General features: G+C 39.9%; 1 protein-coding gene across 1 annotated transcript in view; it reads left to right on the top strand.

The window, feature by feature from the left end:
* The window catches only part of LRRC1 (leucine rich repeat containing 1), a 131,162-nt gene that overhangs the window by 39,487 nt on the left and 70,210 nt on the right, over positions 1-21,465 (top strand). Inside the window, exon 2 of the mRNA XM_079780208.1 lies at positions 12,061-12,178. Coding sequence (XP_079636334.1) covers positions 12,061-12,178 — 118 coding nt within the window. The remainder of the gene's footprint in view (positions 1-12,060; positions 12,179-21,465) is intronic.

The raw sequence follows: 21,465 nt of genomic DNA, 5'->3' as shown, positions 1-21,465 counted from the left end.
AAACAAAATTTTATTTTAGTTGAGTCATATGATGCTTTTCTGAGTAAAATGTATGAAAAACTCAATCTTATTGAAAATCCTGTGTCAAAATATATGATCACTTTAATAAACTTAATTGAGTATCTATTTGATTTCTTGTTGGAAGAACTTTTTGTGTGTGCATATATAAACTAGGTATAACCCATCCTTCAAGTTTTCTTGAAGATACAATTGGTTCAGGTTTGAAGGCAAAACACCTCTTTTAAATAGAATCTGGTTTCTTGTGTTACAAAAACACAATGAAATTATCCTCAATCATTGGGCTTAAGTTCTTTTTATTCTCACCAGACTTACCCTTTTAAAAGAGTTCTTTCCCTAAAATTCCTATTACTTTTTAAAAAGCAAACTAGGCATTGCAGTATATATAAAATTTTACATTTTTTCATAACCCTAGAACACAGGTATATATATAGCATTATTAATTTGCCTTAGAAACACAATTTTTAAAAAATCTTCACCCGAGGGTATTTTTCCATTGATTTTTAAAGAGAGTGGAAGAAAGAGGGAAAGACAGAGAGAAATATTGATGTGAGAGAAGCACATCGATTGGTTGCCTCCTGCATGAGCCTCTACCAGGGTCTGGGCTGGGAAGGAGTCTGCAACCTAGGTATGTAACCTAGACTCTTTGGTCCACAGGCCGACGCTCTATCCACGAGCCAGGGCTAGAAACATGATTTTAAATGGCCATGTAATAGTTTATTGCTTGAATTTGCCATCCTGTGTTTAATCCTTCTTCTGTTGTTAGTGTTTCAGGTTGATATCCTTTTTTTTCACCTTGTCATGTTTGACCCTTCCCTGTGCTAAGCCAATCCTGCTCATTCTGAGGCTTGTCAGTTCTCCATCTGTCCCTTTTCTCCCATGTGCACAATTTGTCCCAGCGTTCGGGTTCTCAGTAAAGTAATGCTGTCCCAGTCCTTCTTACTTTTTTTTTCTCTTTTTTAAAAATCCTCACCATTGATTTTTAGAGAGAGTGGAAGGGTGGGAAGGAAGGAGGGGGGGGGGAAGAGAGAGAGAGAGAGAGAGAGAGAGAGAGAGAGAAACATCGATGTGGAAGAGACACATCAATTGGTTGCCTCCTGCATGTGCCCCGGGGCATGTGGATCAAACCTGCGACCCAGGTACTTACCCTTAACTAGGAATGGAGCTTGCAACTCTTGGGTGCGAGGGCTGACTCTCCAACCACTGAGAAACACTGGCCAGGGCTAATCTATCTTACTTTTAAAAAAAAATATTTTTATTGATTTCAAAGAGGAAGGGAGAGAGAGAAAGAGAAACATCAATGATGGGAGAGAATCATCGATTGGCTGCCTCCTGTTTTTCCCCCTATGGGGATCAAGCCCACAACCTGGACATGTGTCCCTGACCAGAATTGAACCTGGGACACTTCAGTCCACAGGCGGACGCTGTATCCACTGAGCCAAACTGGCTAAAGCCATCTACTTTTAATAAAAGCTTCTCTTCTCCAAATCATTGCAAATACCACTACCAGCCTTATCCACTCTTTGGATCATAGCATAATAATGAAATCATTCCTGGTTTTATGATTTTCAAGAATACCCCTAAGCTATTTTAATTTTGGCGGCTAGGAGTGTTCTTGGGGCATTATTATATTTGTTACAGTTCATTAATGGTGACAGCTTGATAATGTTTAAAAGTACTTTGAAGATGTTAAAATATATTAGCCAATAGAGAGGATAAAATTATTAGTGGAGGCCAGAATACAGAAAAATTGGGAAGGAAAATATTTCAAACAAAGTAAATTGTAAGTATCTTTATTTTAAATGCTCAAGTATATGTGCTAACCTTAATGGAAACTAATTTGCTTCTCTGAAATTTGATTTATCTGTGACTTTTTAGGGCCATGTAAGGAAAAGAGTCAGTACCCTCTTCTTTGTTGCATAAAGAAAAGGTACCTCTGCCACTGAATTATGAACGGATTAAAAAGTTATATTTTAGAACAGGAGACTTTTTCCTGTGATCTCTTTATTTTTGTCTTATGAGCAAATAAACAGTCAAGGAAATGTATTTCTCCCTGTTTCACATTATAGAGGAAGTGGTTAGTTTTATTGAGGGATTAAACTTTTTACCTCATTTCTTATTATGTGATATATGGCCCATGCAGTAGTGTGTGGATATAAGCTTTCTCATTTGTGAACCAGTGTTTCAAATTCTTAAGTATTTGTGACTCTGTTGAATTCCATTCTATGTCTATCTGAAAATAAAAATTGGAATTGCCACTTAAGTGGACAGTGTAGTTTGCCTTTTTTGAATTTCACCAGGATTGTCCTGCTGCTGATATCTCCTCTTTTACCTCCAAACCTAGACCCAGGCTTTTTTATTCTTTCTTTATATGCCTTTTTGCTAGATCACATTGCAAACTTGTATCAAATTTCTGCCTACTGCTTTCTCTGTCCGTTTCAGCCTTCCCCTTGCTTAAGGCTTTATCTGGAGTTAGGTCTCCATGCCCATGACCCTCTAGTTGCTTCATTTCCTTGTCTGTCTCAGTTTCTTTCAAGTGTGCTCTCTATGCCTGGATCGAATTGGCAGAAACACGGCACACGTGCTCCGGCGTGCAGGTTTCGTTAGCGTGCTCCTTCCCTCTCATTAGTCAGCGTGGAATACAGCATTGGCACAATTCTAGCAGTTACTCTTTTTCTAGCCTACATTCTCCACTTCCCCATGACTTGGTTTTACTCCTCTTATTAGAATGGTTACCTGAACATGTAGTACTCGGTGATCCTCCAACATGGTGGTGCTTTGGAATTTTCCATAAAGAATGTTATTAACTAGGACCAGTATCAGGGAAGCCACCAAATGTTGTTGGATCTCAGTTTTTTTCATTTGTTAATTGGAGAAACAAAACATTTACCCCGTTGTGCATATAGGGTTTCAATTAAATAAAAGTGTCCGGTATTCCTAGTTTAGTCTTTTATTACCAAAAATGATTTCTTCTTCGTTAGTTGCCTAGCAGTTCTATGCATGATTTGACATCTTTGAGATATAATTTACATACCATACAGTTCACCCCTTTTAAGTGCACCATTCAGTGGGTTTTAGTACATTGGAAGAGTTTTGCAGCCATCACCACAACCCATTTTAGAACGTTTTCATCACCCCAAAAAACCCCCATGCCCATTAGCATCATTCCTCATTTCCTAGGCTACCACTAATCTGCTTCCTGTAATTTTAAGCATTTATAACACCATGCTTAATATATTGTGTGCTAATAGGCTTTTCATCTTTCTTGATGGTATATTGAAGGTATTTTGAAATGCAGTCCTATAATTTTTAGAAGTAAAAAGAGCCTGTTGGTCATTAATGTTTATTTTTTTACACAAGGAAACAGAAGACCAGAGAAGTGAAGTAATTCTCCCAGGGACATTCCCATTCCACACCTCTTTACCAAAGCACACTAAAAAAGTGTCTTTATTAATACTTATTTCATCAGTAGTTTTTATCTGTGAGTGTTTGCTAACACTGTTTCAAATTCAAATTCTGGACATTATTTTATTTCTCTGCGTTGATCCGTCTACTATTCTGTGACTATTTCTTGGGCTTTTCCCTCTATCTATAACCTTCTCATGTATCAAAAATCATATCCAAAGTTTATTTGATGGATTACTGTATTTTCTGTTTAAATGTTCTTTAGAAAAGTCATTACTCTGTGATCAACCATGGCGTTTCCTAGGATAATCTATTGTTTTAATGTGTGTTTCTCTGTGGCATACTTGAGGTTCCTATCTTTTTGTGGTCGACTATTTAATCTGCCATCTTTCTCCCATCCCATCCCTCTTTTCGTTGTGATTTTTGCTGCTCCTTCTATCAGTAGAGACAATTTCTCCACTTCCCTGATTGTGGCAGAAACGAATTGTGCAGCTTTCAAGGCCTAGGCCCTAAGAATCCTTGCAGCCTGTTCCTTTGGCCTGTGAATACTCCCCAGAGAGCATCGTTGAGGGAAGCTGCTCTATCATAAGGGAGAGGACAAGAGGCCTTGGGGAGCACAGAGGGGCTTCAGCAGACGGCCGGCACTAATTGCCAGACGGTTAGAGTGAGGCCCCTCTGACCCTCCATCTGTATGTAGTTGCATGAGTGAGCTCACGTGACAGCAGTAGAATTGCCCAGCTGACCCACAGAAACGTGAGAAATAAACTATGTATAATTTTCTTGAGTCACTAAGTTTGGGATGGTTTGTTATGCATCAGAACCTAACTGATACATGTAGGTGTCAGCATTGTGACAATGTTGAGATGATTAAAGAACGCAATTCATGTAAAGTTCTTAGTTCACTGCCAAGCATAGAGAATCCCTCCAGAAAGGCTGATGCTGTATCATAACAGCAGTGTCATAATGGCACTAGCATTATCACTACTGATACTGTTGTTTTAGTTACTGTGGTCGCTTTGTTTCTCCCCCTCCAGATATAATGCCATTGTTTTCATTGTCATTAACTGATGAGTTAAAGCAGCAATCTTAAACCTCTTTTATCTCGTGGCACACATAAACTAATTACTAAAATTCTGCACCACTCCAAAAAAAATGTATTTTCTGCCAATCTGACAAAAAATAGGTATAATTTTGAATCATTCACACTGGATGGCTATCGTGTTGCCTGTTGTCACTTTTTTATTTGACAGTGTAAGGGAAAAGAGGTCAACGCCTCCGACTAAATGGTCAGGTATTGCATGTTTTAAATATTCTTGCGGCACACCAATCACTTGGTTAAAGAATTTGAATTCTGGTGCAGATTGTCTGGTATTTTCCTTCCTCATGAGTTAAGGAGTTTTAAATACGTTTCTTATTGTGAAGTAAAATACATATGTAGAAAAGTGCATACGGTGTAAATGCATAGTTTATAAAAAATCATAAAATAAACACTTGTAACTACGGGTCAGGTTGAGAAGTTGAACATTGTCAGGACTGCAGAAGCCCATTTCGTGCCCTTCCCGGCCACAGTCCTCTCCCTCGAACTCAGATTTTATATCATCACTAACCAGATTTTATATCATCACTAACCTGATTTTATATCATCACTAACCTGATTTTATATCATCACTAACCTGATTTTATAGTGATCACTTCTTTGCTTTTCTTTATAGTTTTTGCCACCTCTATGGGTCTCTCTAAGAAAAATTGTTAAGTTTTGGTGATTTTCCCCCCAACATTATGTAAGTAGAATAATGTCTGTATTATTTTGTTTGCCTTCATTTGCTGAATGTTATTACTAAGATCCCTGCATATCATGACTAACAGTAAGCTTTCATTTTCATTGCTGTTTAGAATTCCATTGTAAGAATATTCCTCTATCAGATCTACTGTTGATGGGAGTTTGGGTTATTTATAGTATTGGGCTATTTTGAATAATTCTGTCAAGCACATTCTTGTATATGTTGTGGAGTAACATATGAGAGTGATTTTTTAAAGGCATATATGTAGGATTTCTGGGTAATAAAGACCTTTTTATAAGTCTTATAGAGAAGAACATTGACAAATGATTTGTACTATAAAAAGTGTGAATCTTATCTTCAAATCAGAACCATTGATGGACCATGTCTTTACCAAGGAGGTTACTCACAAGGCCACTTCAGGCCAGTGGGGATAGCAGTAGGACTGTGATGAGCGTGATATGGGATGAAAAGGGGCTAACCTTGAGTTGAAGGTTAAAATGTCTCCAGAAGGGAAATCTGTGAGTAAATTTGGTGTAATTTTTAGCTTGGAGTAAAACAATTTTTAGGGTTTTAATAACACTCTTACACGGTTGCCCTCCAGGTTAATCTGTGGCAGTGGTTTATGTTTTCTCTACATTATGGAGGAGACATTTGGGCAATGAGGGACATTGACTAATAACAAAGGACACAACTCTTACAGGACTGAGATTTCCTTATGTCCCTTTCTAAGAAGAAGGGAGGTATTAATACTGTGTCAAAAGAAAGGAAAAGCCTGGCTGGCGTGGCTCAGTGGTTGAGTGTTGACCTATGAACCAGGAAATCAGGGTTTGTTTCCCAGTCAGGGCACATGCCCAGGTTGTGGGCTCAGTCCCTAGTAGAGTGAGTGCAGAAGGCAGCCAGTCAATGATTCTCTCTCATCATTGATATTTCTATTTCTGTCTCCCTCTGCCTTCCTCTCTGAAACAATAAGAATATACATATATAAAAAAGAGAAGGAAAAATAACCTTGTCAAAATGAAGATTGGGAGCTGCCCGGTGTGGTTCAGTGGTTGAGTGTCAACCCAGGATCCAAGAGGTTGCTGGTTCCAAAAGATTCCCAGTCAGGGCACATGCCTGGGATGTGGACTCATTCCCCAGTGAGGGCTGTGCAGGAAGTAGCTGATCCATGTTGCTTCTCTCTCATCGATGTTTCTATCTCTTGATCCCTCTCTAAAAATCAATAAAAACTTATTTTAAAAGAAATGAAGATTGGGGGGGAAAAGAAACATTTTCTTCAGCCAAGATAAAGACTTTATATCTACTACAAACAATGGTGGCTATAAGATGACTGTGGTATAGCCTAACAAGCCAAGGCAATTTGGATTTCTTTGCATATAATTGTACAGAATGTGCTCTGCGGGGGCCAGTGTGCTCTAATCAAACATGGTATAGTTGAAGAATGGTGTCTGTGTGTTCCGTCACATGACCGCTCTGTGCCAAGGCGCCCTGCCAAGACTGCTACATGAATCGTTCTCCATGTCCCTGGCTAATCTCAGAGAAAGCAGAGGGTTTATAGCTTGTTGAGTTTTTCCCCTAGCTGAGAAAGTTGAAAACTAGAGGGTTTAATAAAGTCTTAGTGGCATTGTGTCACTCTTATAAGAAAATAGTTAATTTAAAGCATTTGGATATCAAATTAGGATCCCATTAGGATAATGAGGGGAGGATTGAAGAATTCGTTTTCCTTTGGGGGGTCCTGCAGATAGGGTTGTTTTTACATCTGGATGTGCTTCCCAAGTAGGACGAAGTGGTATTTGTGACAAGCTGTATTTGAGGACGCTTTTATCACTCAGAACAAAACTTAAATGTTCTTGCTTTTATGATTTCTCTTGGATGTGGGGATTTGTAGGCTGTCTTTTCCACAGACATAAAACTAATTAATTATTCATTGTAGATCTAAGTACCTTATTGACTTGATTTCTTATATTATTTCTGAATGATCCCTAAATATAAGGAATTGGTGATGGTTTTTGTGCTGTTGCTATTATGCTTTTCCTGGAAAACAAAGTGAGCTTTTCATGCTTGAGTAAACACATTGATGCATTATGAAACTGTCAGACTCTTTGAAAATTGGCATAAGCTTAATTATTCAAATATGTGGCTCTTTTGAATGGCTTTTGAGTCAGCTAATGCTTTAGTACAACCAGCATAAAGACATTTCAGTACCTTTCCTTAAGAAATTAAATCTCAACTGTATGATGAAAGAAGTCCAAAGGATTAGTTCTTTCGTTGAGCACTTTCATTATAATATACAGCTAAGTGCTAGCATTCATTTTCAGAGATTCATAGTGCATTTTATTTTAAAATACCTTTCTTTTTAAATAAAAATTTAAGTTGTTTTATGCATTTTCCTTTTTACCTAGTATAACTTTTCCCCCTGTTTTCTTCCTGTCAACATGCACACATACTTTTTTACAGTGTAACTGCAGTTTTGTTTCCTTTAAAAATTATATTTGCATTGTAAATCTTTTTCAAGCACTGTGGCCTTTATAGTAACCATTTTTGTTGCTTGCTTAATATCAAATTATTCATTAACATGCTAGTCATTTCCCATATTTGACATGTGTTTTCCATTTTTCCTGATAACACAAAGCATATCATACATTGTAGCTTGTTTTTTCTTATTTTCAATTTTATTACAAGGACCGTGTTTAAAGTGTCATTATGTCAGTGGATTTGAAGACTTATGTTTTATGGGTTACCCAATTGCTTTCCGAAAGACGGTGTGCATTTAACAGGCTGATGGTTGTCAGAGGAAAGGGGGTTAGGGGACTGGATAGAAAAGGTGAAGGGATGGAGAGGTACAGATGGGTTGTTACAAAATAGTCATGGGGATGTAAAGTACAGCATAGGGGATATATTCAACAATATTATAATAACTATGTATGGTGCTAGGTGGGTACTGGAAATCAGGGGGAACACTTCGTAAAGTATTTGATTGTTTAACCTCTATGCTGTATACTTGAAACTAATACAAAATAATATTGAATGTAAACTAATTTAAAAAAATTAAAATTGAAATAAAGCAATACAAAAGCACAAGAAAAAAAAGATGGTAGTTTTTTTTTGGATCATGTACGTATATAATTTCTTTTACCAAATTTATTAATTAAAATAAAAACAACTTATTAAATATTAGAGGCCTGTTGCAGGAAGATTCCTGCAAGAACAGGGCTTCCTATGGTCTGAGCGAAGCGCGGGCTTCCCTCCCGCCGCCGCTGCCCCGCACCCCACGCTTTTCCTCCTGCCGCTGCCGCCCCCACCCCCCGCACTTTCCCTCCTGCAGCGGCTGCTGCCTCGTGCTTTCCCACCTGCTGCCACCACTGCCACACTTTCCGCTTTCCCTCCTTCTTCTATGCTGTTTTGAGTCTTCACTCCGCATCTGCATATGCAAATTAACCGCCATCTTTGTTGGGTTAATTTCCATACTCACTCTGATTGGCTGGTGGGTGTAGCAGAGTGATGGTCAATTTGCATGCTTCTCTTTTATTAGTGTAGATTGGCATCCTTCAAAATTATCCACATTTGGAATACCCTGTTATCTTAGTGGAGACTTTTTCCTTTGTAAATGCGATTTCTAATTTTAGCAAAGTAATAGGTGCAATATTTTAAAAAATTCAGTAAACCATGTATTGTGACACTGAGGAACAGCAGCCTCTTGCCTTTCCCCTTTTCACTCCAGTTTGTGGCTTTGAGAACCCTCATCTCTTGGAGATTTCTACTGATGTTTGCCTCCCACTTGTTAAATGGCTGGGCTCACAGCTCACAGCTGATGAGGGCAGAGGTGGTGGCAGGAGCCTCTTCCACGTCCGTGTCAGTTGGACATCTCCCGAGGGCTCCTGGACTGTGAGAGGGCACAGGCCGGGCTGAGGGACCCTCCCCCCCAACCCCGAGTGCATGAATGTCATGCACTGGGCTTCTAGTTAAAATATAATGACTATAAGTATTATTCATAACCAAATCTTATATTTATATTGTGATTATATCTTCTTATACTTTATATTTTCTCTGGAATTAATAACTCCCTTCTTTTTCCTTGCTTTTTTTTCTCTATTCCTATTTCTAATTTATCACCAAACAAATCATCTCACTACTTCTAAACACATCATATAATCTTTCAAATCTGTATGTGTTTGTTTGTTTTCAGATCTTTCCTGTGAGAGCCTTATTATTTTCTCCATGTGGACTGGTTGCTAGTAGGGCCTGCTTGTGTGGCTGACATCTTAGAATTCCGTTCACTATTTTATCTTGGGCATGTTTTTTGTCTCTCTGTTTGTTTTGTTGATTGATTTCTGGGTCTCAGGTCCTACTCCTTTAAATTTACTTATAAATTTTGGCAGATTCCTGAAATAAGGTATAAGAAAGGTATATTTTTAGAGACCATGCATATTTGAAAATGTCTTCTATCATCATATTTGATTGATAGTTTAGCTGGGTATGCAGTTTTAGGTTGGGGATAATGTTCTTTTTGAATTTTGAAGGAATCACTCCATTGCCTTCTCACTTCAAGGCTGCTGTTGATTCCAGTGCTATTCTGATTCCCAATTTTTTTCTATAATTCCCCATCTCCCATCCCCTGGTGTATGGAAACTGCGAATCTTCTTCTTTCTGGAATTCTGAAACTCTACAATATTCCTTGGTATCTGTTTTCATTCATTTTATTGGCCACCTGTTGGGCTCTTTCAAACTAGAAATGCATGTTCTATAGTCCCCTGTGTTTTCTCTCTTTGGATACCTATTGGTAGAGTGTAGTACCTTCTAGACTGACCCCCTGATTTTCCTGTCTTTTCTCTCCCATTTTCCCACCCACCCCAGTGTATTTTTATTCTACTTTCTGAAAGATTTTAACTTTAATTTTCACGTCTTTTATTGGAGGTTTTTATTGATGCTATAATAAGTTGTAATTTCTAAAAGCTTATTTTTTCTTTGTAGCTTTTTTAAAAAAATGGAATTATGTTGCCTCATCTCTTATTTCTCTGAGGGTATTAAGTATATTCTTGGGTGATGAAATTTCTTCTGCTTCCCACATCATATTTGTTTCTTCTGAGGTGTGTGCGCTTGCACACTTTCCTTTTTGCATGTTAGGAGCTTTCCTCAAGTGTCTGGAGATCTGTGGCTTTTTAAAAATGAGATGAAGGGAAGAAAAAGATGATTGGAAACTCTGTACATGGGCGGGGCATCTCTAGTAGTATAATCTATATCTATAGGCCTGTCCTCATGTCTGGGAGTCTGGCTGTGGGAAAAGGCTGGTGGGATTTCACTGAGCAGGCTTTGACTCAGTCCCCCTGTTTTTAGGAGGTGCCTCACCCCTGCCCTCAGCAGTGCTGAGAGTCAACTCTTCCAGAAGGGAAATTCTCAGTCTCCTGTCTGGATATGCAGAGTAGAGAAGAGAATATGGGGACCTAACTATTCTTTGCATATTTTTTTAAAAACCAGTTTCTTTTCCTACCGTACCTGGACATAATTTCTTATTGTCTACTCCAGAGGCTTAAATTTCAGCTTGTTTCTTTATTAGTTACTATTTGTTCATCTGTTTTCTAGCTTCAAGGATTTTGCTGCATATCTAGTTTGTGCTCTTGTTCCCTCTCATTTTTAATTGTCTTCATGAGTTTATTCCATATTTTTATGATTGTATAAATTATTTTCATGTCATTTTAGTAGTTTTTAAAGAGTGGGAAAAAAAGGAATGTGCTCAGTCTGCCATGATTAATGGAGGTATCAGTGTGGACTCTTTTTTAGATTTATCAAAATAAATTTTTTCTGCATGATACATTTTTTTGGCAGATATTTGTATATTTCCTGATGTGTAGTTATTCCTTTTAAAAATATCTTAAAATATTTTATTCTAACTTTTTTATATGTTTATTTAATATTGCAGATTTAACATCAGCTTTCATAAGTAGAAAATAAGTGACCACCTACCTGATAGCTTGAAGGAGTACTTATTATTTTCATTGAGTTACTTACTCATTTTTAAAAACTTTTAATTATCCTATATAATAAAAGCCTAATATTCTAAGTGTCTGGTCATCTGGTCGTCCGGTCAACCAATCAAAGCGTAATATGCTAATGATATGCTAAAGCTGCCCAACTGCTTGCTATGACATGCACTGACCACCAGGGGGCTGACACTCCAACCTGTAGGTTAGCTTGCTGCTAGGGTCTGGCCGATCAGGAATGAGCAAGACAGCCCGGATAAGCCCTGGAGCCCTCCCGCAGTCCCTCCCTGGCTGGCCAAACTCCTGCATCCCTCCCCGGCCCTCTGATAGAGCACCGGTGTGGTCACTTGACCTGGCCTGCGCCCTCTTGCAATCCGGGACCCCTTGGGGGATGTCGGAGAGCACGTTTTGGCCCAATCCCACTCAACGCAGGAGCTGACTCCTGGTGGTCAGTGCACTCCCATGGGGAGCGCCACTCAGCCAGAAGCAAGGCTCATGGCTGGCGAGCACGGCATCTCTAAGGATGTCCTGGGGAGTGGGCCTAAGCCATCAGTCGGACGTCCCCTGAGGGCTCCCAGACTGTGAGAGGGCGCATGCCGGGCTGAGGGACACCTCACCCCCGAGTGCATGAATTTTGTGTACTGGGCCTCTAGTAGATTAATAAGGGAGTTGCAAAAATAGAACAGAAATCTCTTTTGTACTCAGTTTAACCCAGTGGTAATATCTTCATATTACTATAGTACAGTATCAAAATCAGGAAATTGATATTGGTATAATTCTCATTAATTTTTAAAAGACATATTGCTTTAAATTTTGTATTGGACAAAAAGCTTATGTTGCAAATATATATGAGACTTATGTGAAACTGTTTTGTTTTTCAGCAATTTTTCCAGCTAGTCAAATTACGAAAGCTTGGACTTAGTGATAATGAAATTCAGCGGCTCCCTCCAGAAATAGCAAACTTCATGCAGCTGGTGGAACTTGATGTGTCCCGAAATGGTAAGAAGATTCCACTTGAGTTGTCCATTTGTCTATTCTGATGTTGTGGTGGGGGGAGGGGAATTATAATAAACAGAAGTGGATAAAGGCTATTGGAGGAACTTCACCTGATGGTTATGGGAAAACTATGTATAAATTTTGAGATGAAATTAATGCCATTATTGAATAGTTTAGTTCACTTACAAAGTATTTACCAAAAACTTTTCATAGCACAGTTTTTATTTATTTTTAAATATGTTTTTACTGATTTTTAGAGAGAGAGGAAGGAAGAGAGGTAGAAAGGTAGAAACATGAGAGGGAAACATCATCGGTTATCTCCTGCATGCCCTCTACTGGGGATCGAGTCATAGGAATCTAATCGGAGACCTCTTGGTTCCTGGGTTGATGCTCAACCACTGAGCCACACTGGCTGGGCCATAATACAGTTTTTGAATGATAACTTTCTCAAGAGTTAGAGTGTTGTCTGAGAAATTATGTAATCTGGCTCCCTCATATTCCTGAATGTGACATTGAGGACTGTTGGTGTGGTCATCTGTCCAGCACAGAGGGGCTGTTGAGACGAGGGGACACTCCCTGGGGAGGGGCTGGCTCCTCGGCCTGTGGCTCAGAATCTGTCTTCCTGCAGTGAACAGACCTGCTTGCTGTTCAGGCATCTGCCAGTTTAATTTATTTCTAATTAGGCCACTGGTGGGCCTGCCCACTGGAGTTTGTGTTATATTTAAATGGGGACCCTGGTTTAACCTTGTGTTTCATAGCCCTTAGAGCACTCCCTGAGTTGGTTGGTAACCCTGCTTATTATTGCGTATTTGATTAATACTCTAAGTTAAAGTGGCAGATCCCAGTGGTCCTGTCTTAAGTGATGGGATTCAGTTCTTGCAAGGGCTCTGGTATAATTCCTCTGGATAGGCTCCAATATACTCTGAGTTATTTATAAAAAGGATAATCTTTTTCTCTCATATCGCATACCTGTTTTGTTTTTCTCTAAAATTCTCTACATTTCTTCTCAATGAACATCAGGTCTGGATCTTCCAGTCTCCTCTCTTCCACAGCAACTCCAAGGCCCAGATACACTATTTTTTGGGGTCATTGTTATAGGACAGCAATGATAATCAGTACTTGATTGAAAACATGGTGAAACAAAAATGATTGAACCCCCCTACTTTTAATAGCTTTTAAATTGCTGTTCCCTATTACATTCGATAAATTGGAAACTGTCTATAAGTTAAGTAATATGTTTCTTAAGATAGGGTCTACTTTTATTTTTCATGAGAATTATTTCTTACCATGAAGTACTGGAAAAAGTGAAGAAAATACTTATTGTGGGGGCATGTTTTACGGTGGCTTATTTGGTTGCACGGGACCCAGATCTGCTCAGGGAAAGGGGATTTGATGGTAAGGAGGGGGTGGAGCTGACATCCAAGAGCATTGGCATAGGGCTCGCATCAGACATCACCTTCGGGGTTTCCTGGCCTCCTCTTAGTGCGTCTGCTTCTGTCTGTGGGTGTTCCATCTCTCCCTGTCGACCTGCTCTCCTGGAACTGGCCTCTCCACAACCAGTTTGTTGTGGGCTTTCTCCACCTACTTTTTGGCTTCTGCGCCTGCTGTGGTGTCTGCTTGACAGGTTTCTCAGTGAGGAATTTGTCAAACAGATCATCTTTTTAAGCCAATCTTGGGTCACTGGGCACCTAAAGATTAGCTGCCCTGGGACAGGGGTGTCAAGCAGTGCAAAGCATGGCTCTGCTCCTCAGCTCAGCACAGACGCGGTTGATGAGCACTTTCCCTTACACTGGAGTGTATAGGTGGAGCGGTGTTGGAGGCCAGAATTGCTTCTAAGGCTATCCTGTCTCACGCTTATTTAAGGAATACATAACTCAACCTGCTCTCTCTTGCCTTAGCAATGATCTCAGTTATAAAGGCTATTAAATTTGTAAGGAAGCAGTGACTTCGTAAAATTGTCACAAATTATATAATCCGAAGAAATAAAATAGCAATTTTGAAAATGGCATTAGAAAGGAAAAGAAGCAGGGGGCCAGAAATACTTGAGAAGGAGAAGTGTTGCCTTTGATTATTTGGAGGAGAGAAAACATAGAGCTTGAAAGTCCCCAGTTATGCGAATAACTCTAATGGGACGGGATGCTCTGTAGAAAGTCGGCATTGTTGGTCACCACTTTTACCAGTTCCCACATCAACTATTTCTTTTCAAACATTCGTACCTAGAAAGAAGGACTGCCTGCCTCTGTGTGCATTCATGCCTCCCAGCAAGTTGATAAAAGAAGCTAAGCTTTCACCGTAGTCAGTGGCAGGACACAAAAAGGCGTTCTCTCCTCCTCTCTTCACTCTGTCCTCACTCTCAGCCTTCCCTTCGCACGTTTGTGGTCGTTTTGTGAGGGATCCTGCAGGTCTTTTACCTTCTCGGTCAGGCTCTTTTAGAAATGCTGAGGGGAGTGAACTGCCCCTGTCCGCTCTGACTCCGCAGGGTGAAGGTGTGTGCTGCAGTGCAGGGGGGCAGTGGGCAGCACACCAGAGGATGGCAGGGGTCGGGCTTTCTGTGAGGCTATGCACACACTGCAGAGATGACCGAGCAGAACAAAGTCATCGTTCATTCTAACCAATAGGAACATGGGTCTTGGGCTATTTCCAGGTCAGGCAGGTCTCACTGTGCTTCCTCTCATTTGTTTACAGGTAAAAATCATGGTAATGTGAATTTCCTAGGCAACTGAGTAGGTAAATAAAAGTCACACAATCTGCAGTCTGAGAGTCAGTGTGAGAACCCCTCCTTTGTGTGGGTGCAGGCATTGGTAAGGGTTTGGGGCTCAGGCCTGGGGGCCTGTATGAGTCTCTTGTCTTCTCTTGCACCAGTTGAGCAACCCCCTCCATGATCAGAGGTTGTTCTTTGAGTCCCGGAGTTGTAGCAGGGCCCTTGCCAGGGCTGGCCATTGCCATAGTGGGGCTTTTATTGACTTCCTTAATTCCTGATGTAGGAATTAAGCATTGCTTGACCATGGAGGAAGAAGGCAGGATGCTGGTCTCAGACTACTCAAGTCCATGGGATCAGCGCTTGTCAAACTTGAGCATGCAGTGAATTACCACAGGGTGTTGTTAAAATGCAGACTCCGATGCAGTAGGTCGGGAGTGGGGCTTGAGATTCTGCTTTGCTGAGAGCTCCCAGAGGATGCCGACCCTGCTGGTCCACTGTGCACACTGAGTAGCAAGCTCTTAGATGTCATTGCCCACAAGTCCCCTACTGAGCTTCCTCCAGCAGCTGTGTGTGGTCACAAGTTCACCCAGCTCCTGGCACCCGTGCACCTTCCCATGGGGAACGTGGGCAGCCTTCAGGATATTCCTGGTAAAGGGTGAGATGCTAGAGCCGTCTTAAGCTCACATTGGCTTTGATTCTAGGAGCAAAATTAGACCTTTCCTGATGTTCCCTTGCTCAAATGGCAGAGAAAAGAAAGGTTTTGTGTTTCTCTCAAAAAAAAATAAAAAAAAAAAAAATCTGTAAATGAGGAGGAGAGAAGTTTTTACAGGCTCATTTCCTAGGCCAAGAAGAGCTGCCAGGACCTCCAAACCCTGACTTTGTGGCTTTGTTTTCAGATATTTCAGGCACAAAGTCAAGGGAATTGTGTGTTGTGTTAACAAGAGAGAAGACTGAGCTTCGGGAGACAGGGTGATGCTTATGGTTATATATAGTCTGTGGGGACTTTTTCTGAGGTGGAAGTAGAGAGGCTTGGAATGAGCACAGTGTGTACAGTTTTGTCTCCAGAATGGCTAGATGTGCTCTGCAGAGGGGACTCTGGTGGGAGCCTGGGTCCTGCCACTCACCACCTCCTGACCTTGGACAGGCCCACCCACAGTGCTGGGTCTTGTTCTGAGAAGGAATGGGACAAAGCCTGCTTCCTTACAAGCCAGGGAGAGGCGAGGAGCATGCCCAACTTCTCATGTCCTGACTTGGTGGATTCTTTTTTTTTAACTAGGGCAAATAGCTAAAATTTATATGTAATAAAATAAACTGTTTCCTCTGAACATAGATGGAAGGATGGAGTAGATGAAATTGGTCTCTGAATATGCTGTTAAATGACTAAAAAAGCATACAGGTTTTGCATGAAGGTCTGAAGCAGATTTCTGTGGTGACATGCACATGCCTTATAGCCTGGACTTGGTCTTTCTCTGCTCGCTGGTTCTTAGCTGTTCTAGGACAATAATCCTGGGTAAGTGAGAAGAATTATTACCCTGTGGTACTATCTTGTTATCCAAGAATCTAGGGCAGACTTTCTTGGTGCATAATGAATCCTGCCCCAAGGCTTAGTAATTTGAATTTTATAGTCTATGCTGTAATTTGACTGACATCACGGTACTGTATCATTATCCATTTAGTTTAGTTTTCCCAAAGTGTAAGGCATACACCACTGGTGCTGCTAGAGATGACTTTAAGTGGTACTGCAAAACAGCAGTTTCTAATATAGAAACTTCGTGAGAAAGTTACCCTTTAAAATTATTCCTTTTGGTTGCCTTTTGTAAAATTTACTAACACTACTACACTGTTATTGTTACATTTATTTTACATTTACCTTCTGTGTCTTGGGGTGATAGCTCTTACTCATGTTAGTGATTTAAAGAAATTTGCTTCCTTTAAAAATAAATCTCATTCAAATTTTTAAAAGTCGGTTTAAAAGAATGAGGTAGAAGATACAGAATACACATGCTATACCACCAGTATGGCTAACATGGTGAAGGCGAACAGTGATGGCCAAAGTTAAGGAAGCACTGACTGGAGTAGCAGATCATGCCAGTGAGGCCTCGAGTTCATTTCTCATTGCATTCAGGAAACATGGCCAGTCTGCACATGCTGGCTAGTTCCTTTGCAAACTTGCGTTAACAAGCAACTAAAAGATATTTTAGTACAAATCATTCCTAGCACCAGGACAAGGTTAAACAGCCGTCTACCAGTAGGGTCATCATCCCACAAAGTGTGGAGGCTAGACTTTGATTAAAGGCTTGGGTTAATTGGTTTCTGTCCACCCATGAGATGCTGATCAGTGTCTGTGGTCTGTAGCTATGGGTTGTTTAATGCAATCTAAAGCCAATTTTGAAGCCTGCCCAAGTGACCTTGTATAACATCGTCTGGTGTTTCTGAGTATGCCCTGAAAAACAGTTCTTTCTGGCAAGCAGCAAATCCAGTGTACAGTAGAAGTCTTCCTACTTAGTTGTGAACAGTTAACTTTTTAATTTTTTTAATCCCTATGTATACCGATGCCATACGTGAGGCAGAAGCCAGTTTTCACCCATGTAGACGTCATACTTGCCACAGGCAAGCCTGATTCAAGCCCAAGTTCAGTGCTCTGTTCAGCACACTGCCCATGGCTAATACTATGGTGGGTGAGGCTGTGAGGTTCCAGTGCTACAGGCGGCATGCAGTGAGGCAGAGCCCACAGTGCCTCTCTGCCTTGTGGTTGGAGAGCTAGACAGTTTCCAACCCAGTTTGCTTTCTTGCCTTTGCAGATAGGGCCTCTGCCCTAGCACGAACCCTTTCTCTTCTTAACTTTACCTTCTCTTGTCAGGAACAGGGGTTGATATAGAAAAAATATTGCCTTCGACTCTCATTTTAGTTCCAGATGATATTAATTATTCTTAAATTGGAGGAGGAGAGTGCTCTTCTGTGATATTTTCTGATCACCTTTTCATTCTACAAACAGTTTTTCCAGAGAGCATTATTTAAATATGACGATGTATAGAAATCTTATCAAACTGAAAATGTTGGGATAAACTTTACAAATATATCCCTCCCTATCTTTTCTTAGACTTTGTAAAGAAATATCAATGATATTTTAGCAAATAAACCTAAAAATCCATCCCAATATGATGTTACAAATTGTTAATGGTGTATTTTTTTTCCATTTTAATGATGTATTTTATTTGACCCAGTTTACCCAAAACGTACAATCAATATAAAAATTTATGACAGGTATTTAACTTTTTTATAGGAAGTTTTTGAAATCCACTTGGTGGTGGCCAGTATAACAAACAGTACAGGAATAGACTATTTATTTATTTGTCTATCTACTTACTTATTTTTTAATTCTTTATTGTTGAAAGTATTACATATGTGTCCATTTCCCCCCATTGACCTCTCCCCGCCCGCTTCCACCTCCAGCACAGGCCCTCACCCCTCTACTGTCTGTGTCCATTGGTTATGCTTACTAGTATGTGCATGCATACAAGTCCTTTGGTTGATCTCTTATCACCCCCATCTCTGCTGCCTTCCCTCTGAGATTTGACGGTCTGTTCGATGCTTCTGTGTCTCTGGATCTGTTTTTGTTCATCACTTTATGTTGTTCATTATATTCCACAAATGAGTGAGATCATGTGATATTTATTTTTCTCTGACTGGATTATTTTGCTTAGCATAATGCTCTCCAGGTCCATCCATGCTGTTGCAAATGGTAAAAATTCCTTCTTTTTTTACAGCAGCGTAGTATTCCATTGTGTAGATGTACCACTTTTCTGATCCACTCATCTGCTGTTGGGCATTTAGGCTGTTTCCAAATTTTAGCTATGGTAAATTATGCTGCTATGCACATAGGGGTGCGTATATGCTTTCTGATTGGTGTTTCTGATTTCTTGGGATGTATTCCTAGAAGTGGGATTACTGGGTCAAACGGGAGTTCTGTTTTTAATTTTTTGAGGAAATTCCATACTATTTTCCACAGCGGCTGCACTAGTCTGCATTCCCACCTGAGGATATTTTTTCTATTGATTTTTAGAGAGAGTGGAAGAGAAAGAGGAGCGGGGGAGGGGCAGGAGTGGGGAGAGAAACATTGAGGTGAGAGAGAGACATGGATTGGCTGTGTCCTGCACATGCCTGGACCAGGGCTGGGAATCAAACCTGCTAACAACCTGATTTCGGACACAAGACCCTTCACTCCATGGTCTGGCACTCTAACCACTGAGCCAAACTGGGCCGGGCAGAAGGGAATTTCTTACAACAATGCCTTTACCAAAATGTTTTTGGAGCTCTTTCAAATTAATAGTATATTATTTTGCTTATCTTCCAACTAGTAGTTTCACTTTTTAGAATGGATTTGTTTTTAAACACAACCAAAGGTTATTTAATGCCAACTTAGGAAAATAAACCAGGACACTGAAAATGTTATGTTACTAAAAATCTGCCTCAGCTGGAAATTAAAAAAAATGAGTAAACTATTGTTACTTTTTATTATGTTAATATGGTTAATTTATTAGAAAAATTGTGACTGTGCTGAATAAGTTGTAGGTTTATATAACTTTTATTTCTCTCCTGCCTTTTTTTTTTTTAATTAGCAGTTTTGTAATAGAGATGGTAACCTCTGAGTTTGAGAACAACACCTCTGAATATATTTTTTAGGTCAACAAGCTCTTCAGTTAGTCCCAGGTTCTCTGAATGCTTTGTCTATTTTAAGTAGCTTCTTATCTTCTTCCCCCCTCCCTCCCTACTTCATTCATTCATCCTTCTTTACATGCTGTGCTCTGTGTTAGATGCTGAGTTTTCCAAAACAATGGTGGATTTGCACAAAATAGGCTGAATTAGAGAAGCAAAAATAAACACAGTGGGTTCTCCTGAAATAAAACAAAACCCCAACATGTGACAGTTTTTGCTCACTTTTTAATTAGGCAATTCATGTAGGTAATGTTTGACAGTTTCCAGTTCTGAAAGTGATGGAGAACGAAGGCCATATTGCTTCATTTTGATTTTGAGGCCACCTATTTTGTCATGGGAATCTGGCTGGAGCCAAGTGATGCTGAGCCTCCAGGCAGCTGGGGCCTGATGCCTCTCTTTGTCAGGAAGGTGACAGCAGCTTGCTACTGTAATTGCAAACAGTGCACTGAGCTTGTAAAGCTAAAAGAGACACCTTTTAGAAAGGGATGGAGGCCCCAAGAAGGAAAGAGTAAATGAGGAGCAGTACTAAGAAGTGCAACTTGAGGGTTATATATGGAAATGATTTGATTTTTAAGATTGTTTTATAAGTGTTGAATAAATCCTCAACTTAATACATCTGCTCAAAGCAAATAATGAACTAAGATTCTTAATTCTTTTTTTAAAAAGTATATTTTATTGATTTTTTTTTTTTTACAGAGATGAAGGGAGAGGGATAGTTAGAAACATAGATGAGAAAGAAACATCGATCAGCTGCCTCCTGCACACCTCCCACTGGGGATGTGCCTGCAACCAAGGTACATGCCCTTGACCCGGAATCGAACCTGGGACCCTTCATTCCGTAGGCCAATGCTCTATCCACTGAGCCAAACCAGCTAGGGCAAGATTCTGAATTCTTATTCAGTTTGAAAGAGCTTTGGACCCTGGACTTAAAAAAATGCTTAGAGTTATCACTGTATTTTAGAATTACTAATGTTTTTTGCTTCAAGCAAAATTTATTGAGCAATTACTGTATTTGTGGAAGGCTTTTTGCTGAATTCTTCTCTTCTTAAATCTACAGGCACAACAGATGTAAGGAACTGCACATTAACACCTGTTATACTGTTTTATAAAGTGCTCAGGGCATGCAGAGAGGTAACTATAACTGATGTGAGACAGGCTTGAAGGAGGAATGGGGGCACTTTTGGTTTGAGTTTGAAATCAGGCAGTCTTTAAAAATTCTCATATTTTAGCTGCTATGAACAGTTGGTTGGGTGTCATCCCATGCACCAAAAGGTTGCTGGTTCAATTTCCTGTCAGGGCACATTCCTGTATTGTGGGCTCAATCCCTGATAGGGGGTATGTAAGAGGCGGCCGGCCAATGTTTCACTCTCACATTGATGTTTCTCTCTTTCTCCCTCTCCCTTCTTCTCTTTCTAAGATTCAATTAAAGACATTAAGACAAATTCTCATACTTTAGGTGCAAATTTGGAGGGAGTTAATGAGTGGAATCCTTAACTGTCATTGTTACTGGAAAAATCTTTTCAAATGTTTGTAATAGATTAACAGAGTCAACAAGATAGTCCACTATCTCAGTGCTTGTCTGATAGATATTCACTTGATATTTTAAGATTCATAAAAAAAATCAAGAAACACCCAATACATGACAATGTGCACTAAAACTCTGTGAGTTGTCATGGGATTTTTTTCTTGTACAGCTGACTACTGCTGTGTTGTAAAGGATCTGCTCTGCCAGATGAATTGCTAAGCTCTTTGCTTTAGTCGAGATAGACTACTTGTTGATTTTTAAAAAATGCCAAAATCTGAAGGGCTCAACACAATGAGAAACTTTATTTTTGCTTAACTTACAGTGTGTGTGTGTGTGTGTGTGTGTGTG

Source organism: Cnephaeus nilssonii, assembly GCF_951640355.1.
Source record: "Cnephaeus nilssonii genome assembly, chromosome: 9".
Lineage (NCBI taxonomy): Eukaryota > Metazoa > Chordata > Mammalia > Chiroptera > Vespertilionidae > Cnephaeus > Cnephaeus nilssonii.
The sequence above is the reverse complement of the archived record's forward strand: the minus strand, read 5'-3'. Positions and strand labels throughout refer to the sequence as shown.